This window comes from Mandrillus leucophaeus, unplaced genomic scaffold, assembly GCF_000951045.1.
Source record: "Mandrillus leucophaeus isolate KB7577 unplaced genomic scaffold, Mleu.le_1.0 Scaffold798, whole genome shotgun sequence".
NCBI classification, from domain to species: domain Eukaryota; kingdom Metazoa; phylum Chordata; class Mammalia; order Primates; family Cercopithecidae; genus Mandrillus; species Mandrillus leucophaeus.
In genome coordinates this window covers 2,172,839-2,192,598 of record NW_012108674.1, presented here as the reverse complement: position 1 = coordinate 2,192,598, position 19,760 = coordinate 2,172,839, and the positions used below count along the sequence as shown (strand labels likewise).

The following is a 19,760-nucleotide window of genomic DNA, read 5'->3' as shown; positions in this document are numbered from 1 at the left end:
TCACTCATAGGTGGGAATTGAACAATGAGAACACATGGACACAGGAAGGGGAACATCACATACCAGGGCCTGTTGTGGGGTGGAGGGAAGGGAGAGGTATAGCACTAGGAGATATACCTAATGTAAATGACCAGTTAATGGGTGCAGCACACCAACATGGCACATGTATATATATGAAACAAACCTGCACATTGCGCACATGTACCCTAGAACTTAAAGTATAATTTTAAAAAAACATGCATTTAAAATATCAGTGATAATCACATTTCCCTCTTTTATAACATAACAAATGTGGTATTGGGGGAAAAAAAAGAGAAATGTATACAAAAAAACTGGAAAACATTAACAGCCAGGGGGCAATCAATTGCATTCCACCAGACAGGATTTGCAATTCCTATGGAAAATAATACATAATTTGCATTGCTAACAGTTTTATATGACCTACAGAGTTGTAAAATACCATGAATCCATGAATACAATGAAAGCCTCAGAACTCACATAGAAATCAGCTAACTTGAAAGGTATACTAGACAACTTCTAGTTTTCCTTTGAAGATACCTGATAATCTTTTGGTCCATTTCGAAGTTTTTCACAATTTTCCCTAAAACTCAAACTGAGGAATATTCTGTAAAACAGCTGCTGATAAAACACATAGAAAGGCTGAGGAAGTGTTCCACAATAAAAAAGATTAGGCCAGGTGCGGCGGCTCATGCCTGTAATCCCAGCACTTTGGGAGGCCGAGGCGGGTGGATCACAGGGTCAGGAGATTAAGACCATCCTGGCTAACACAGTGAAACGCCATCTCCACGAAAACTACAGAAAAAAATTAGCCGGACGTGGTGGTGGGCGCCTGTAGTCCCAGCTCCTTGGGAGGCTGAGGCAGGAGAATGGCGTGAACCCAGGAGATGGAGCTTGCAGTGAGCCAAGATTGCGCCACTGCACTCCAGCCTGGGCGACAGAGCAAGACTCCATCTCAAAAAAACAAACAAACAAACAAAAAAAAAATTAAAGAGGCAACAAGTAAGTATAGTATACATCCTAGATTGGGTCTTAGAACAGGAAAAAATATAGCAGTCCACCCTTATTTGTGGTTTTATTTTCTATGACTTCAGTTATCTGCTGTCAACTATGGTTTGAAAATATTAAATGGAAAAATAGAGAAATAAACAATTCCTAAGTTTTAAATTGCACACCATTCTGAGTAGCATGATAAAATCTCACACTGTCCCATTCTGTCCTGCCCAGGACATGAGTCTTCCCTTTGTCCAGCATATCCACACTATATATGCTACACACCCACTAGTCACTTGGTAGTCATCTCATTATCAGCTTGACATCTGTATTGTCTCTATATTGCAGTGCTTGTGTTCAAGTAACCATAATTTTACTTAATAATGACTCCAAAGCCTGTGAGTAGTGTTGTTGGTATACTGTTAAAATTGTTCTATTTTATTTTTAGTTATTATTGTTAATCTCTTGCTATGCCTAATTTATAAATTAAACTTTATCATAGGTATTTATATATAGAAAAAAAGCAAATAGTATATATAGGATTCAGTACTATCTGTGGTTTCAGGCATTCACTGAGGGGTCTTGGAATGTATCCACCCATGTATGCTGTATTTTGCTATAAAGGACATGAGTAGGATAACTGGTAACACATCACATCTGTCAATTAGATAATACTGTTCTATCAATGTTAATTTCCTAATTTTAATCATTATGCTCTGACTATATAAAAGAATATCCTTGTTTTTAGGAAATATGCATTCAAGTATTTAAGGTTAAAAGAGCATGTTAAATAAAATTTATGGAAGACCGTTATTTTGGGCTGAGTTCCACTAGGCCAAAATGGAGTCATTCATGCTAAAGTTCCCCATCACCAAACCAAAACTAAGTTGTTTATCTGATCTATAAAAAAGCAGGAGAGACATGGTAGCCAAATTCCTAAACAGGCCAGTTTTAGCCAGCATGGTAAGGAAGTCCCCTCTGTTTTAACCCTTACAAGAAAACGAACCTGAAGTAACCTGATGTTAACCAATCTGCTTTTTATTATGCTGTTTCACTTGTTCTTCTTCAAGCTATTTTGTAAAAACCAACTGTTCTGCCATGCCTAGCATAGCACCTCTCTATTTTTAGATGCTGCCCAATTCATGAATTGAAAATAATAATAAAAGCTAATTAGAGTATTTAAATTAGTTGAGATTTTGTCTTCTAACAGGCATCAGGTCCTCAACTTAATCTCAAACTGTTCAGGAAAAATATTATAAGGGGATAGGAGCAAGATAGCCAAGTAGAACCCTCTAGGGATCATCTTCCTGCAGAAATAACAAGTTGAACAACTAACTATCCACAGAAGAAAGCACCTTCATAAGAACCCAAAATCAGGTGAATAATCACAATATCTGGTTTTAAAATCATGTCAAGGAATTTGACACTGAAGACGGTCGAAAAGATAGTCTTGAATCATTGACACCACCCCTCTCTTATCCTCCAGCAATGGTGGTGGCCATGTAGCATGGAGAGAGAATCTGTGCACATGGAGGAGTACAGTGATTATGGGGCTTTGCTTTGGAATTCAGTGCTGTCCTGTATCAGTAGAAAGTAACACAGTGCAGAAATCAGCCAGTGCCCCTGGAAGGAGCATTTAGACCAGCCTTAGCTAGAGGGAAATTGACCATCCCAGCAGCCTGAAAGTAAGTTCTGGCTAGCCCAACCACCATGGGCTAAAGCACAACAGGTTCCTAAACAAATCTGAAAGTCACTCTAAGTCTTTGTAAGGCACTGAAAACCCTGACAACATTTCTACACATCCTGGGCCAGAGGGGAATCTACTGCCTTGAAGAGAAGGAACTAGTCCTGGGAGAATTCATTGCCTGCTGACTACAGAGCTGTCAGACCTTGAATGAACATCAGTGGTTGCCAGGTAGTATTTGTCATAGGACTTGGATGACCCTGTGCATTCCCAGTGTGATGGCCATGGGAAGAGACTTGTTCTGCTTGAGGAAAGAAGGAAGATTAAAGGGAACTTTCTCCTGAAGCATGGGTACCAGCCTGGTTACTGTGATACAGACCACCCAAGGACTCCTGGGGTCCACAATTCTAGGACTTGGCCCTGGATGGCATTTTTGGACCTGTGCTGGACCGGAGAGGAGCTCACTACCCTGAAGGGAGCATCCCAGGCCCAGCAGCATGCACTACAAGCTGACAGAAGAGTTCTTGGGTCAACAGTGGTAGCCAGGCAGTAAACATCAGCAATAACCAGGCATTACTCACTACAGACAAGGGGGAGGTGGCCACAGGGAAATACTTCTGCTTGAGGAAAGAGGAGGGAAGAGTAGGAAGGACTTTGTCTTGCAGCTTGGGTGCCAGCTCAGCCACAGTGGAATAGAGCACCAAGTAGATTCCTAAGGTTCCTTACTCTATGCCCTGACTCCTAGACAGCATTTCTGGACCAATCCTGGGCTGAGGGGGAGCTCATCACCCTAAAGAGAAGGCCACAAGTCTGGCTGGGTTTGCCACCTGCTTGGGCCTTGAGGGAGCATCAGTGGTAACCATGACATGGTTTCTGCAGGCCTCAGGCAAGACCCAGTGCTGTGTGAACTTTGAGTCTGACCCAGTGTAGATCCAATGACAGTGGCCACCAGGGTACTTGTGTTTTCCATCCCCCAACTCCAAGAAACTCAGCATGGAGAAAGAAATTCTGTTCGGGGGAAAATTATGGTAAAGAATAACAGACTCTGCCTGGTAATCCAGGGAATTCTCCCAGATCTTACCCAACACCGCCAAGGCAGTACCTCTACAAGAAGGCAAGAGACACAGTGTTACTGGGTGTGGGGTACCCCCTAATAAAGATATAGCTGCAGTGACCAAAGACTTAGATCATAACACTCAATTCCCTTCAAACACCTAGAAAGCCTGCCCAAAAAGGATACAAATAAATCCAGACTGCAAAGACTACCATAAATACTTGAGTCTTCAATGTCCAGACATCAGTGAACATCCACAAGCATCAAGACCATCAAGGAAAATATGACATCACCAAATGAACTAAATGAGGCACCAGTAGCTATTCCCAGAGTGACAGAGACAAGTGACCTTTCACATAGAGAATTCAAAATAGCTATTTTGAGGAAGCTCAACAAAATTCAGGGTAACAGACCAGGTGCAGTGGCTCACGCCGGTAATCCCAGCACTTTGGGAGGCCAAGGTGGGCAGATCATGAGGTCAAGAGATCAAGACCATTCTGGCCAACATGGTGAAACCCCATCTCTACTAAAAACACAAAAATTAGCTGGGTGTGGTAGTGCACACCTGTAGTCCCAGCTACTCGGGAGGCTGAGGCAGGACAATCGCTTGAACCCGGGAAGCAGAGGTTGTAGTGAGCTGAGATTGTACCACTGCACTCTAGCCTGGCGACAGAGTGAGACACCGTCTCAAAAAAAAAATTCAGGATAATACAGAAAAAAAATTCAGAATCCTATCAGATACTTTTAACAAAGAGATCAAAATAATTTAAAAGAATCAAACAAATTCTAGAGTGAAACTCTCAATTGAAATACTGAAGAATGCATCAGAGTCACTCAATAGCAGAATTGATCAAGTAGAAGAAAGAATTGGTGAGCTTGAAGGCAGAGTATTTGAAAATACACAGTGAGAGGACATAAAAGAAAAAAGAATAAAAAAGAATATAGCATGCCGACAAGTTACAGAAAATAGCCTCTAAAGGGCAAGTCTAAGATTTATTGGCCTGAAAAACATAGACAGTGAGAGAGACTGGGGTAGGACGTTTATTCAAAGGAATAATAAAAGAGAACTTTCTAAACCTAGAGAAATATATCAATATTCAAGTATAAGAAGGTTATGGAACACCAAGCAGATTTAACCCAAATAAGACTACCTCCAGACATTTAATAATCAAACTCCCAAAGGTCAAGGATAAAGAAAGATCCTGAAAGCAGGAAGAGAAGAGAAACCAGTAATATGTAAAGGAGCTCCATTACATCTGTCAGCACACTTCTCAGTGGAGACCTTACAGGCTAGGAGAGAATGGCAAGACATACTTAAAAGTGCTGGAAAAAAAAAAAAATGTGCATCCTAGAATAGTATATCTAGCAAAAATATACTTCAAACATGAAAAAGAAACAAAGACTTTCTGAGACAGACAAAAACTGCTGTCACTGACAGCAGACATATCCTACAAGAAATGCTAAAGAAACTTCAAACTGAGAGAAAAGGATGTTAATAAGCAATAAGAAATCATCTGAAGAAATCCAAATCCAAATCAAAACCACAATGAGATACCCATCTCACACTAGTCAGAATGGCTATTACCAAAATGTGTCAAAAACTAAGAGATGCTGATGAGGCTGCAACGAAAAGGGGACATTTATAATCTGTTGATGGAAATATAAATTAGAAAGTGTCTGGAGTTTCTTCAAAGAACTTAAAACAGACCTACCATTTGACCCAGCAATCCCATTACTGGGTATACATCCAAAGGAAAATAAATCATTCTACCAAAAAGACAAATGTACTCATGTGTTCACTGCTGTGCTATTCACAGTAAGAAAGACATGGAATCAAACCCAGGTGCCTATCAATGGTAGACTGGATAAAAAAAATGTAGCACATAAACACCCTGTAATACTACATAGCCATAAGAAAGAGTAATACCGAATTCTCTGCAGTAAAATGGATGCAGTGGGAAGCCATTATCCTAAGCAAATAAACACACAAACAGAAAACAAAATATTGCATGTTCTTACTTATAAGTAAGAGATAAACACTGAGCACACATGGACATAAACATGGAAACCAAAGACACTCTAGACTACTAGAGGGAGGAGAGGAGGAACGGGGTACGGGTTGAAAAACTATCAGGTACTATGCTTATTACCTGAATGACAGGACACAGGCCCCAAACCCCAGCATCACACAATATTCCCATATAACAAATGTGCACATGTACCCACATATCAACAGTAAAAGTTAATATTTTTCAAAAAAGAAATCATCTGACGATAGAAAATTCACTGGTAATAAGAAAGACACAAACACAGAAGATTGTAACACTATAACTGTGGTGTGTATACTACTCATATCTTGAGTAGAAAGACTAAAACATGAACCCATCAAAAATAATAACTACAATAACTTCTCAAGACATAGACAATAAGATATGAATAAAAACAACAAAAAGTTAAAAAAGAAGGTAGATGAATTTGAAGGTTTTTTTTAGTTTTCTCTTTTCTCCCTTGTTTCTTTTTGTAATTGGTGTTAATATCAGTTTAAAAAAAGGGTGATAAGATGTTATTTGCAAGCCTCATGGTAACCTCAAATAAAAAACACAAAACAGATACACAAAAAATAAAAATCTAGAAATTAAAAACCAGAGAAAATCACCTTCACAAAAAGCAAGACAGGAAGGAAGGAAGAGAAGACTACAAAACAACAAGAACACAACAATAAAATGGCAGAAAAGTCCTTACTTATCAACAATAACATTGAACGTAAATGGACTCAGCTCTCCAGTCAAAGGACATAGAATGGATGAATGGATTAAAAACAAAACAAAATCCAATGATCTATTGCCTACAAGAAATATACTTCACCTCTAAAGACACACATAGATTGAAAAAGAAAAGGGATGAAAAAAGATATTCCGTGCCAATGGAAACCAAAAAAGAGCAGAGGTAGCTATACTTATATTATACAAAATAGATTTCAAAATAAAAACCATAAGAAGAGAAAAAGAAGGTCATTATATAATGATAAAGGGGTCAATTCAGCAAGAGAAGTAACAGTTGTAAATATATATGCACCTTATACTGGAGCATCCAAATATATAAAACAAATATTATCAGAGCTAAAAAGAGAGGCCCCAAAACAATAATAGCTGGAGACTTCAACACTCCACTTTCAGCATTGGACAGATCATCCAGAGAGAAAATCAACAAAGAAACATGAGATTTAATCTGCACTATACCAAATGGACCTAATAGTTATTTACAGAACATTTCATCCAGCGGCGACAGAATACACATTCCTTTCCTGGGCACATGGTTGAGTCTCAAAAACAGACCATATCTTAGGCCACAAAACTAGTCTTTTTTTTTTTTTTTTTTTTTTTTGAGACACAGTTTCGCTCTTGTTACCCAGGCTGGAGTGCAATGGCGTGATCTTGGCTCACCGCAACCTCTGCCTCCCTGGTTCAAGCCATTCTCCTGCCTCAGCCTCCCAAGTAGCTTGGATTACAGGCATGCACCACCACACCCAGCTAATTTTGTATTTTTAGTAAAGTCAGGGTTTCTCCATGTTGGTCAGGCTGGTCTCAAACTCCCAACCTCAAGTGATCCGCCCGCCTTGGCCTCCCAAAGTGCTGGGATTACCAGCATGAGCCACCACGCCCAGCCAAAACTAGCCTCTAAAAATTCAAAAAAATGAAATCATATCATGTATCTTTTCTGACAACAATGGAATAAAACTAGAAATCAATAGGAGGAACTTTAGAAATATACAAACACAATTAAACAATATGTTCCTGAATGACCAGTAGGTCAAAGAAGAAGTTAAGAAGGAAACTTTAAAATTTCTTGAAACAAATAAAAATGAAAACACAACACAGCAAAACCTTTGGGTTACAGTGATGGAATGCTAAGAGGAAAGTTTATAGAAATAAATGCCCACATCAAAAAAGTAGAAAAACACCAAATAAATGACCTAATGACTTATCTTAACATAGAAAAACAAGAGAAAGACAAACCTGAAATTAGTAGAAGAAATAACAAAGATGAGAGCAGAAATAAATGAAATTAAAGCAAAAAATACAAAAGATGAACAAAAGGAGAAGTTGGTATTTTGAAACAAGTCATGCACAGAAATACAAACTTCATACATTATCACTCATCTGCAGGAGCTAAAAATTAAAACAATTGAACTCAGGGAGAAAGAGAGTAGAATGATGGCTACCAGAGGTTGCGAAGGGTAGCAGAGGTGAGGGAGTGGGGATGGTTAATAGATACAAAAATATAATTAGATAGAATGAATAAGATATAGTATTTGATAGCATAACAGTTATTACAGTCAACAAAAATTTATTTTACATTTTATAATAACTATAAGATAACTGGAATGTTTATAACACAAAGAAATTATAAATGTTTGAGGTGATGAATACCATATTTACCCTCATGGGATTATTATACATTGTATGCCTGTATCAAAATATCTCATGTACCCCATAAATATATACATCTATATTATGTACCCATAAAAATTAAAAATTAAAACAGAGATAGAGAATGATAAAGCAAATGTGGTAAAATGTTAAGTTTGGGGAATTTGGGAGAGGAATATACAGTAATTTTTCAACTATTATTTGACTTTTCTATAAGTCTAAAAGTATTTCAAAATAAAAAACTTTCTTTTAAAAAACAAAATTTAGCCAGGCCTGGTGGCGGGCGCCTGTAATCTCAGCTACTCAGGAGGCTGAGGCACAAGAATCGCTTGAACCCAGGAGGTGGAGGCTGCAGTGAGCCGAGATCGCGCCACGGCACCACCGCACTCCAGCCTGGGCAACAGATTAAGACTCTGTTTCAAAAAAAAAGTCTTTTTTTAAAAAAAGAAACATTTACTGATGCTGTACTAAGTACTCTTTGAAAGGAGATGAATAAGAATCCTTGGCCTTAAGAAATTTAAAAGTTGGCTAGGTGCGGTGGCTCATGTACGTAATCCCAGCACTTTGGGAGGGCAAGGCAGATTACTTGAGCTCAGGAATTCCAGACCAGCCTGGGCAACATGGCAAAACCCCATCTCTATAAAAAATACAAAATATTAGCTGGGCACCATGGTGCATGCATACCTGTAGTCCTAGCTACTCAGGAGGCTGAGGTGGGAGATTCACCTGAGCCCAGGAAGTCAAGGCTGCAGTGAGCCATAATTGTGCCACTGCACTTCAATCTGGGCAACAGAGTGAGACCCTGTCTCAAAAGAAAGAAGAGGAGATGAGGGGAGGAAGAGGAAGAGGAAGGGTCTAGCAAAAGAGGAAAATAGGTAAGCCAAAATTCACAATACAGGGAAACAACACAGTGACAAGTTGGCCAAACACAGTCCTTTGGGAGCACAGAGAAACATCATTTAGTCCCTGCTATGAGAGAATATGAGTGGTAAGATAAATCAAAAAGAGGGAAGGTACATTAAAGGATCCCCAAAGATGTAATGTTTGAAATAAATTTTAAAGGATGATGTCAGACAGGTTGCGTAGGGCGAAGCAGTCTAGGCAATTGGCATGAAAAGGCCTAAGCATACTGCATTCGGAAAACTACAAACAGGGTTCTAAAAACATCAGAAGAGAACAGGAGGGGAGGAGGTTGGAGAGTATCAAGTCTCAGATCTTAAAGGGCCTTATCATGCCATATTGAGAAACCTGGCTTTCAACATACAGGCAATGGATGTGAACAGACATTTAAAAATGAAGTAAATCATCAATTTTGCATTTGAAAAAGCTCACTGGGTAGTGTGTGGAATTTGGATTGTAGAAATAAAGAGATCTAATAGCAGTTCATTGTAATATATCTAGAGAGAAATGCTGAAAATACTTTAAAGCTATAGGTAGAGAAGAGTGAAATTAAGGTGTTATTTAAAATGTCAAATCCAAAGGAATTGGTACAATTAAATGTGGGAAAGAGAGCGATTAAGTATAACTCCCACTTTTCCGGTTTAGGTAATACTGCTAGCCTTAATAGGGGTTAATGTTTCTGCCTGTGAAAATCATATATAGATGAAATTCAAGTTCTCCTGAACTTGAATCCTTATTAGTTTGTTTTTACAAGGACTGCAAACACAAATAACAAGAAGTGCTAACAGCAGAGTTAGAATAAGTCTCCTAAAATGTGTCTTAATGAAATTATTTTGAATTATAACTTTGTCATTTTCCTAGACTTCCTTGGGAAGGCAGTCCGTTCATGGCTTATAACTGCTTCATCACCAAGAGGCTTACTATACAACATTCCTACCTTTGAAATTCAAATGCATGGAGGCAAACAAGGAAAGCATTTTTCTCTAAGAACAGAAAGAACTGAAGTGAACAGTGTTTTTCTAAACTTCATACCTAATCCTCTAATAATGAATAGTGGGCTGTAATTGGGGTAAGTAGCTGTATTTTACCTCTAGGTGAGCTACCAACAAGACCTTGTGTCTTAATGCAGTCACTGAAAGTATGCCCCCCAAAAAAATACAATGAGCATTTCAATATAAAAATAAGAGCTCCTACAAAGATCATATTGTTAAAGGGGGAATTGGCCAAAGTACTGCAGCACGAATTGCTGACTCTGGTGCTCTGAATGCTCTTTTGACTTAAAATATTAAAAAAAAAAAAAAAGAAAAAGAAACAAAGAAAAAAGAATAGCAGTATTAGTAACAGAACTTGAGAAACAAAGCTATGACTGTCATGAATGAAATGGACTTTACTAAAAGGACTAATTCTCTCAGACCATGTGGCTAACTGCAGAAATGAATGAATTAAAATTTCAGGAGCTATGACATGTATTTTCAGTCTTCCACTGTGACCTTGGGCAAGTCCCCCATCCTGTCTGTGCTTGTTTTCTCTTCAACATCAGGATATCGAGGCATGGCATTATAGAAAATGTTAATTTTTAATACTAATGTAAGAACGATTGGTTATAACATTAATTATGTTAATTTGTATGAGTTGCTCTACACCTCAAAATTTCCTCATCTACAAACTGAGGCTAATACTAGAACTCACTGCAAAAGTTTGTTTGAGGGTTTTATAAGTATAAAATAATTATAGTTATTACTATTATTACTGTTATATTTGAGAATTTAATATATGTTATAGATGGAATTTCAAAGTATGATAATTACCATTGGGAAAGGAGGATGAATTTGAATCTCTGTTTTGTTCTTTCATCACAATAAATTTCTCCAAGATCAAAAATTAAACATAAAAATAAAACTATAATTATATTAGAGATCTTAGAAAACAAGGTTATGATGGTGAAAATAAAAATAGTAGGTTGAATAGAAGAATGAAAAGAGTTGAAGAGCAAATTAGTGAGCAAGAAGTTGAAGGAAAGTGGAAATTAAGGCCACAGCTATAGCTATTTTGAAAATAATGAGAGGTCTACATATCAAAAACCCATGAGACACAACCATAATGGCACTCAGAAAATTTTCTAGCCTTCTATTCATATAAGAAAATAAATCATGGGGGAGAAAGGCGCTTTCCTTTCTGTCTGGCAAGAGCCATCAGGTAAGCCAAGAGAGCTGCATACAAGTACATTCAGGAGCTATGGAAGAAGCAACAGTCTGATATCATGCACTTTCTTCTGAGAGTCCCTGCTAGCAATATTGACAGCTCTCTGCTCTACCACAGGGCTCCACAACCCACCCAGCCCAAAACAGTGCACTGACTGGGCTACAATGTCAAGCAAGGTTACATTATATATAGGCTTCCTGTGCACCATGGTGGCCGAAAATGCCCAGTTCCTAAGGGTGCAGCTTATGGCAAGTGTGTCCATTGTGGTGTTAACCAGCTAAAGTATGCTCGAAGTCTATTGAAGAGGAGAAAGCTGGACTCCACTGTGGGGTTATAAGAGTACTAAATTCATATATATACACACACACACATATACATATATACATGTACATATATATTTATTTATACATATATACAGACATATTTATACATTTTATTTCTATATATATATTTCTTTTCTATTTTTTTTTGAGACAGAGTCTTGCTCTGTCACCCAGGCTGGAGTGCAGTGGCACAATCTCCACTCACTGCAACCTCCACCTCCTGGGTTCAACCAATTCTCATGCCTCAGTCTCCCGAGTAGCTGGGATTATAGGCGTGCACCACCACACCTAGCTAATTGTTATATGTTTAGTAGAAACAAGGTTTCACCATGTTGGCCAGGCTGGTCTTGAACTCCTGGCCTCAAGTGATCCACTCACCTTGGCCTCCCAAAGTGATGGGATTACAGGCATGAGCCACCATGCCCGGCTGAGAGTCCTGAGTTCTTACTTTGGTGAAGATTCAACACACAAAATGTTTGAGGTTATCCTCATTCATCCACTCCATAAAGCTGTCAGAAAAAGTCCTTACACCCAGTGGATAACCAAACCAGTCCACAAGCAAAGGGTGATGCATGGGCTGACACCTGCAGGCCAAAAGATCCGTGGCCTTGGTAGGGTCATAAGTTCCATCCACCACATTCCTGGTGATTCTCACCGCGCATCTTGGAAAAGGCGCAATACTCTCCAACTCCACTGTTGCCACTAATGTAAGTAATGCTTGTAAAATTGATACCTAAAAAACAATTTAGGACAGTCATGTCTGCTTACAAGTGTTATTTGTCTGTTAAAACTAGTCTGTAGATTGTTTCATGAATTCTTTGTCAAATTATGAAAGTTAAAGTGCAATAATGTTTGAAAACTCTATAAGTGATGATGTATCTTGTTTCTAATAAGATAAACTGTTTTGTCTTTACCTAATTAGGGGGTTATATGGCAGTGTTTAAAACATACTGTGTGGTATAATAGGTTTAAAATAAATTCTTTAAAGGAAAAAAAGAAAAAAAATAATGAAAATAAAGTATGCATATAACACAGGAACCTAGGAAAAAGAAATCAAAGAAATTAGAAGATACAAATTAACAGATAAAAGTAAAATTTAATGAACTAGGGGAAAATAGCAGATTGGATAAAAAAATTACAAGGTGTTTCTTCAATTAAAAAAACAATAATATAGAAAAAAACTTTGTGTCATTAAACATAACCAATACTAGAAATAATAGACAAACATAAATTTTAAAAGGATTTTAAAATTTTTAAATCCAGATGGCTGATTTGTCTAGAAAAAATACAAATTTCTAAAATTGACACAAGAGGTTAAAAATAAAGAAATAGAAAAGTTGTCAGAAACAAAGCCCAAAAAGTGTTATAAAGTTAGTTGGATCTTCAAGGAAAAAAAAATGGTCTTTTCTTTTTATAAATAATTCTAAATAATAGAAGCTGTGGAAAGTTTCCCACCTTATTTTAGGAGGCTAGTCTAACCCAGATGCCTAAACTTGACAAGAATGGCTAATCTCACTTGTGAAAATAGATAGAAAAACTCTAAATAAAATGTTGGTAAATTTAATGCAGTAATTACCTAAAATAACCTATGTGACCAAGCAGAGTTCATTCCAGGAATGTGAAGGTAATCAGCACCAGAAATCTGTTGATTAAATGCACTATGCTAACAGAATAAAAAGAGGAAAATTCTATGACTTCACGATCCTCTCAAAAAACTCAAAGAAGAAACAAATGTATTTTCATAACCATTCCTTATTTTTTAAAATAAAATAAAATAATTTTTAAATCTCTGTCACGCATTGACCTAAAGACAAAAAAAGTGAGGCAAACTTAACACAGAGTTTATTTGGGCCAAGTTTGAAGACTGCAACTCAGGAGCATAGATTCAAGTTAACATGAATATACCCTCTGATTAGCAGTAGTTACTAGTGGTTTATAAAGGAAAAAAATGGGGTAGTTCCTAATTTGTTTACCAAGAATTTACATTAAAATAGCATAACCTATTGATCAGCTGTATGTTGTTCTTTGTATCACAGATTACAGGAACATGAAGATAACAGGGGAAGCAGCTAGTCAGGAAGAAAAGGCCTTTAAATGACTGGCCCCTGGGACATGAGTGCAAGGAGGGGGAGGGATGTGACTAAAGTGCCATATTCATGTCTCTCTGGGCCTGATAAATTTTTGCACATCTCACATAGCTCAGATGGCTCAGAGCTATTTTTCTTTTCTCACCTACTAGAAAAGGACATGTCCTTAATTTAATAAACGATGTTTACCAGAAACAGCAAACATCATATTTGATGGCAAAATATTAGAAGCATTCCCATTTGTGATCTGAGAAACTAAAGTAGATGCCCCTTTATCAAGTAAGGGGGACCCTAAAGTTAAGGTAACAAAAGTTACAGGTTGAGGCATGACAACTTCTTAAATTCTCATGGCTACAAGTAAAACGACACTCTGGCTAAATCCCCTAGCAATATTGGACACCTCCTAACTCTGACTTATGATTCAGACCACTACAACTCTGATCAGACAGAGGACCAGCCTTACAAACATTCTTTTCTGATAAACAACTGCAGACCTTAATCCAGTTTCAGCCAGCCTATAGAGGCTGTGCACTAATTGTCTTTGTGTTCTATAGTTCACCTTTTGATGTAAAGAGCCAAATTCCATCTCATTTTAATGGTAAAACCTGCCACAAAGTGAACATGGGATGTATGTTACATATATGTTTACCCACTATGTGCTTGGCTCCCCTCATAAATATGTATAGCTTTTCCCCAAAACCTGCCAAATATGTATGATTCTATTTTATAAGACAGACTCTGTGGAGCCTAAAACCAAACTTCCTCTTCCCTACTCGAAGTTACAGCACCTTCAGTCCACACTGGAGACTCTCTCTTCCTGGTCTACAAACTGATACTGCCAATAAAGCTCTCCTTTCTACTAACTCGCGCCATCATGGTGGTCATTTGGATGACACATTAAAATAAGGGTGAAGACAAAATGCTATCATCATTATTATTCAACATACGACACTGCATAAATTATAAAATGTCTACACAACAAAAGGTGTCATAAAGTTAAACTAGAAACTCTATTAATAATATATATGGAATAAATGGTTTCTATTGAAAATACATATACATACAAAACTACATGCATATAAAAAGAGTTTCTAAAAATAACAAGAAATAGGCCAAGCGCCATGGCTCATACCTGTAATCCCAGCACTGTGGGAGGCCGAGGCAGGCAGATCACCAGGTCAGGAGCTCGAGACCAGCCTGGGCAACATAGTAAAACCTCGTCTCTACTAAAAATACAAAAATTAGCCAGGCGTGGTGGCACACACCTATATCCCAGCTACTTGGGAGGCTAAGGCAGGAGAATTGCTTGAACGCAGGAAGCAATGGTTGTGGTGAGCCGAGATCATGCCACTGCACTCCAGCTGGGGCAACAGAGCGAGACTCTGTCTTAAAAACAAAAGAAACAAACAAACAAACAAAAAACAAGAAATAGACAATCCAATAACATCCTTTTTGCAGGGCCATTTGACAATAGCTATCAAAATTTTAAATGTTTATTACCTTTGGCTCTGCTTCCATTTTTATGAATGAGCTTTAAAAAATTCACACAAATGCTCAGAGAATATATATATACATATATATTTCGTGTGTGTATGTGTATATATACACATATATACATATATATGTATATATATGTATGTATATATGTGTGTGTATATATATGTATGTGTATATATACATACACACAGACTCTGTGGGGCCTAAAACCCAAACTTCCTCTTCCCTACTCAAAGTTAAAGCACCTTCAGTCCACACTGGAGGATCTCTGTGTGTGCATACATATATACACACACAAGGATGTTTGTTGCAGCATTGTTTACAAGAGAGAAAAATTAGAAATCTAAGTGTACTAAATGTTGAGTGGTTAAATAAATAATAGTATTCATACTACAAAATACTCTCAGCCCTTAAAAACAGTGAAATAGTCTAGGGCACAGTCGCTCAACCTGTAATCCCAGGGAGGCCAAGGCGGGTGGATCACTTGAGGTCAGGAGTTCAAGACCAGCCTGGCTAATATGGTGAAATCCTGTCTCTACTAAAAATACAAAAATTAGCCAGGCATGGTGGCACATGCCTGTGATCCCAACTACTTGGAAGGCTGAGACAGGAGAATCTCTTGAACCCAAGAGGTGGAGGTTGCAGTGAGCCAAGATCACGCCACTGCACTCCAGCAGACAGAGCGAGACTCCGTCTCAAAAAATAAAATAAAATAAATAAAAATAATGAAATATATCTGTATGAACTGATATACCAGGATATATGAGAAAGCAAAAAACAACAAATATCATATAATTATTGGACTTATGTGAATATATCATTTTTATAAAATATAGTAACAATGATATAAGGACACAATGATATTATAAGGATACAAACCAAATGGATAATTTCTAAGAAGGGAAGTAGAAATTGGCAGTCTAGGGTAGAAATCAGAAACAATCAGGAAAGAAACTGGGATTTTCAGGCTTTACTGAATATACTTTTAATTAATCCAAATTTTTAATATTAAGAATGTATTCAGTGTCACCCTGCTAGCTCAACTGGTAGAATAGAGACCAAAGAATGTGTGCATACAGCAGCATTATTCATAAGAGCCAAAAGGTGGAGGCAACCCAAATGTCCATCAATTGTTGAATATATAAACAAAATGAGTATCCATAAACTGGAATATTATTTGACGATAAAAAGGAATGATGTACTGATACATGTTAAATGACATACTGATACATGAATCTTCAGAACATTATGCCACATGGAAGAAGCCAGTCACCAAAAAAACAAACATTTTGTATGATTCCATTCATTTGAAATGTCCAAAGTGACTAAATCTATAAATACAGAAAACAGATTAGTAGTTGTTTAAGGCCAGGTGAGGGGAAAGGGAATGGAGTTCTGGGGTGTGATAATACAAGGGATGGCGGGGTTCTTTCTGAGAAGAAAACGTTCAAAATTTGATTACGGTGTTGGTTGCACAGCTCTATGAATATACTAAACTCATTTAATTGCAAACTTTAAATGAATTAGTTATGTGATACGTGAATGTCAATAAAACTGCTACAAAAATAACAATAATCCAACAAGTTTAGAAACTTAATCCAAAAGAGAAAGTAAAGAGATACAGCTTGCTAAGAATGCAAAGAAAGCCAGAATAGAGAAATTTAGAGTCTTACAGTACAGGTACCACACAAGAGTGGGACACAGAAAGAAAATATTAGAACTTCAATTTCTATTTGATTTTTACATAAAAATAATAAAAAGGAAATTAAGTTTTACTAAAATGTATAATATGGTCGACCAGTGCCTTTACTCAAAGGATCACATGGCTTGTGAGGTTGAAGAGGCATCCTGAAAAAGAACAAGAGTTCCACAAGGAGGCAGGCTGACCATTTATTCATTTTTTTTTCCTTCTCAGCATATTGCAATATTTGACCGGTTAGGTGAATTTATAGATTATACTATTTAGATTTAACAAAATACATCCCTCCTAAAATGAGTAAGTGGCTGCAAAAGAATCCTGCAAATAAAACATTGCATGAAGCTAATAATTGCATTTTGTGCACAAATGAACAACAGGAAAATGGCAGAGCTTACCTATTATGATCTCTTCTGTGGATAATACAGATAAATATTAACAATATTTATATTTATATTTGTTGCATGAATGAATAATATGAAAATTATGAAAAACAAGAAGAACACTAAGGAAATTCAGTAAGCAATTCTTCACTTTGAGTACATGTACCTATATTGTTACACCATCCTCCCCCAAACAGAGTGAGTATAGATAGAAATGTTGATCTTTATTATTAAAATCACATGAAATGGAAACACATTAGGAATTTACACATGGATATGTTTTATGTAAAAGACTAAACTACAGGCTGGGCATGGTGGCTCATGCCTGTAATCCCATCACTTTGGGAAGCCAAGACGGGTGGATCACCTGAGGTCAGGAGTTCAAGACCAGCCTGGCCAACATGGCGAAACCCTGTCTCTACCAAAAACAGAAAAAATAGCCAGGCGTGGTAGCGGCACCTGTAATCCCAGCTACTCGGGAGACTGGAGAGGCAGGAGAATGGCTTGAACCTGGGAGGCAGAGGTTGCAGTGAGCAGAGATCGTGCCACTGTACTCCAGCCTGGGCAACAGAGCAAGACTCTGTCTCAAAAAAAAAAAAAAAAAGGAACAACAACAAAAAAAACTACAAGGGATCAGGTTATTTTCATGTAGCAAATTTCTCATTAATCTTATTGGAAGCATGCCTTTAACACTGTGTTTTAATTCATTCAAATATACAAGGGCAACAGTGCTACACAAGAACCTCTAGAGTATATTAAAACATTCAAAGACATTGGGAAGTAGACCAAAGCTGTGCTGGACTCTATAAGAAATTATGTTTCTTTCTAATAACTAAAGACACCCTGTTTGCTGGTTTAAGGATCAAAGAACATTTTCAAGTTGTAGTAAAATATATTATCATCAATTGACACATGGTGGTAACAAACCAAGTAGGAAGAGCTTAAGGACTTGATGTGAAAGAAAAAAGTTAACATAAAAAAGGCTAAAAACAGCAAAAGTAGAGGCCGGGCGCGATGGCTCATGCCTGTAATCCCAAAACTTTGAGAGACGGGGGTGGGCGGATCACCTGAGGTCGGGAGCCCGAGACCAGCCTGACCAACATAGAGAAACCCTGTCTCTACTAAAAATACAAAAGTAGCCGGTGTGCTGGTGCATGCCTGTAATCCCAGCTACTCGGGAGGCTGAGGCAGTTGAATCACTCGAATCCGGGAGGCGGAGGTTGCGGTGAGCCAAGATAGCGCCATTGCACTCCAGCCTGTGCAACAAGAGCGAAACTCCGTCTCAAAAAAAAAACAAAAACAAAAACAAAAACAAACACAGCAAAGGCAGAGTCGGAAAAGTTCTCGGCTAAAGTAGCAGGTGAGAAACTTCATTTTATGAGACTTCAGCCCCGTTAGTCAGAACAAAGTATTTCTACAAAGTACCTGTAACTGAAAAGATCCTCCCCGAGACATCACTAAACGATTACTCTGTAGCTAGGGACTGCCATCAAATTAATTCCCTAAGTGACAGTTCAGAGATTCTCGTGGTTTTTTTGTTTGTTTGTTTTTTGTTTTTTAAAGAGGATGCAGAGACCAAGAGGGTTTTTGTGTTTGTTTTCAATGAATATTTAGAAAGAAGGCTTTTAAAAAAGCAGTATCAACTGGCATGTAAGACAAAGAGAGTTCAGTGTGGATTTGGGCATTTCTGCTGAAGCCCAGTAGAAAGGGCGCGCTAATTACAGCAAGAAAAGGAAAACAAGAATCAGCATGGATGAAGCAAAAAACATACAACCCATGGTAGTATGTGCGATGTGATCTTTTTTGCAAGCCCAGCCACGTGTCCTTATAGAATCCCAAGGGTTCTACCTGCTCCCCGGGACCAAAAGCAGCGCCCCAAGGGAGCAGCCAAATGCTGTGGACCCAAACCAACCCACGAGATCCCAAAGCCCGGCGTCTCCTCTCCCCAACCTGGGATGTTCTGCCACCTGGACCCGACGCATAGCAGGGCTCTCTGCAGCCATATTTCGCTAGATCCTTCTTTCTTCTGTAGTTCCAAATGGTTAAGCAAAGCTCCCAGAGCAATCACGAGACTTCTGTGACAGGAGCCGTTTTCTTCCGGGAGATAACCAGCTCCCGCCCTGCGGAAATCCTGCAGCTTCGCTGAGGTGGCTGCTTCCAATCGCCCCGCCTCTGGCTCCTCCTCCCTGGACTCAGCCAGGGTTCCCTCCAAGCAGCAGTCGGGTACAGCCTCTGTTCCGCTCTTAGCTCCCAGGGAGGGACTAGGACCTCGCAGGAGCCCCTACGCCGAGGACGTGCGAAGCTGCCTAGTGAGGTTTTCTTTTTGCGCCGTGTGGATGTCTGAGAACAGTGTCATAACCTGGCGCCTTGCATACACCTAGTTTCTGATCTGTCTTGGGCTGTGTGTTTTTTTGTTTTGTTTTGTTTTTAAGTTATGTTTTGGTCTTTATTTTGGTCTTTATTGTCAGCAGCTACTCCCCAAACAACACTAAA

The 19,760-nt window shown here is 38.2% G+C and overlaps 1 protein-coding gene across 4 annotated transcripts in view; it reads right to left on the bottom strand.

Moving 5' to 3' along the window:
• Positions 1–19,760, bottom strand: part of GALK2 (galactokinase 2) — a 218,289-nt gene that overhangs the window by 175,388 nt on the left and 23,141 nt on the right. For 2 of the 4 annotated variants that reach the window (XM_011967308.1, XM_011967309.1), the window contains exon 1: positions 19,218–19,576. The exons of 1 other annotated variant lie outside the window; for it this stretch is intronic. In XM_011967308.1, coding sequence (XP_011822698.1) covers positions 19,218–19,270 — 53 coding nt within the window. In that variant the 5' untranslated portion in view covers positions 19,271–19,576. Of the gene's footprint in view, positions 1–19,217; positions 19,577–19,760 lie in introns of those variants that run through there. One more of the 4 variants, XM_011967311.1, reaches the window with a different exon arrangement.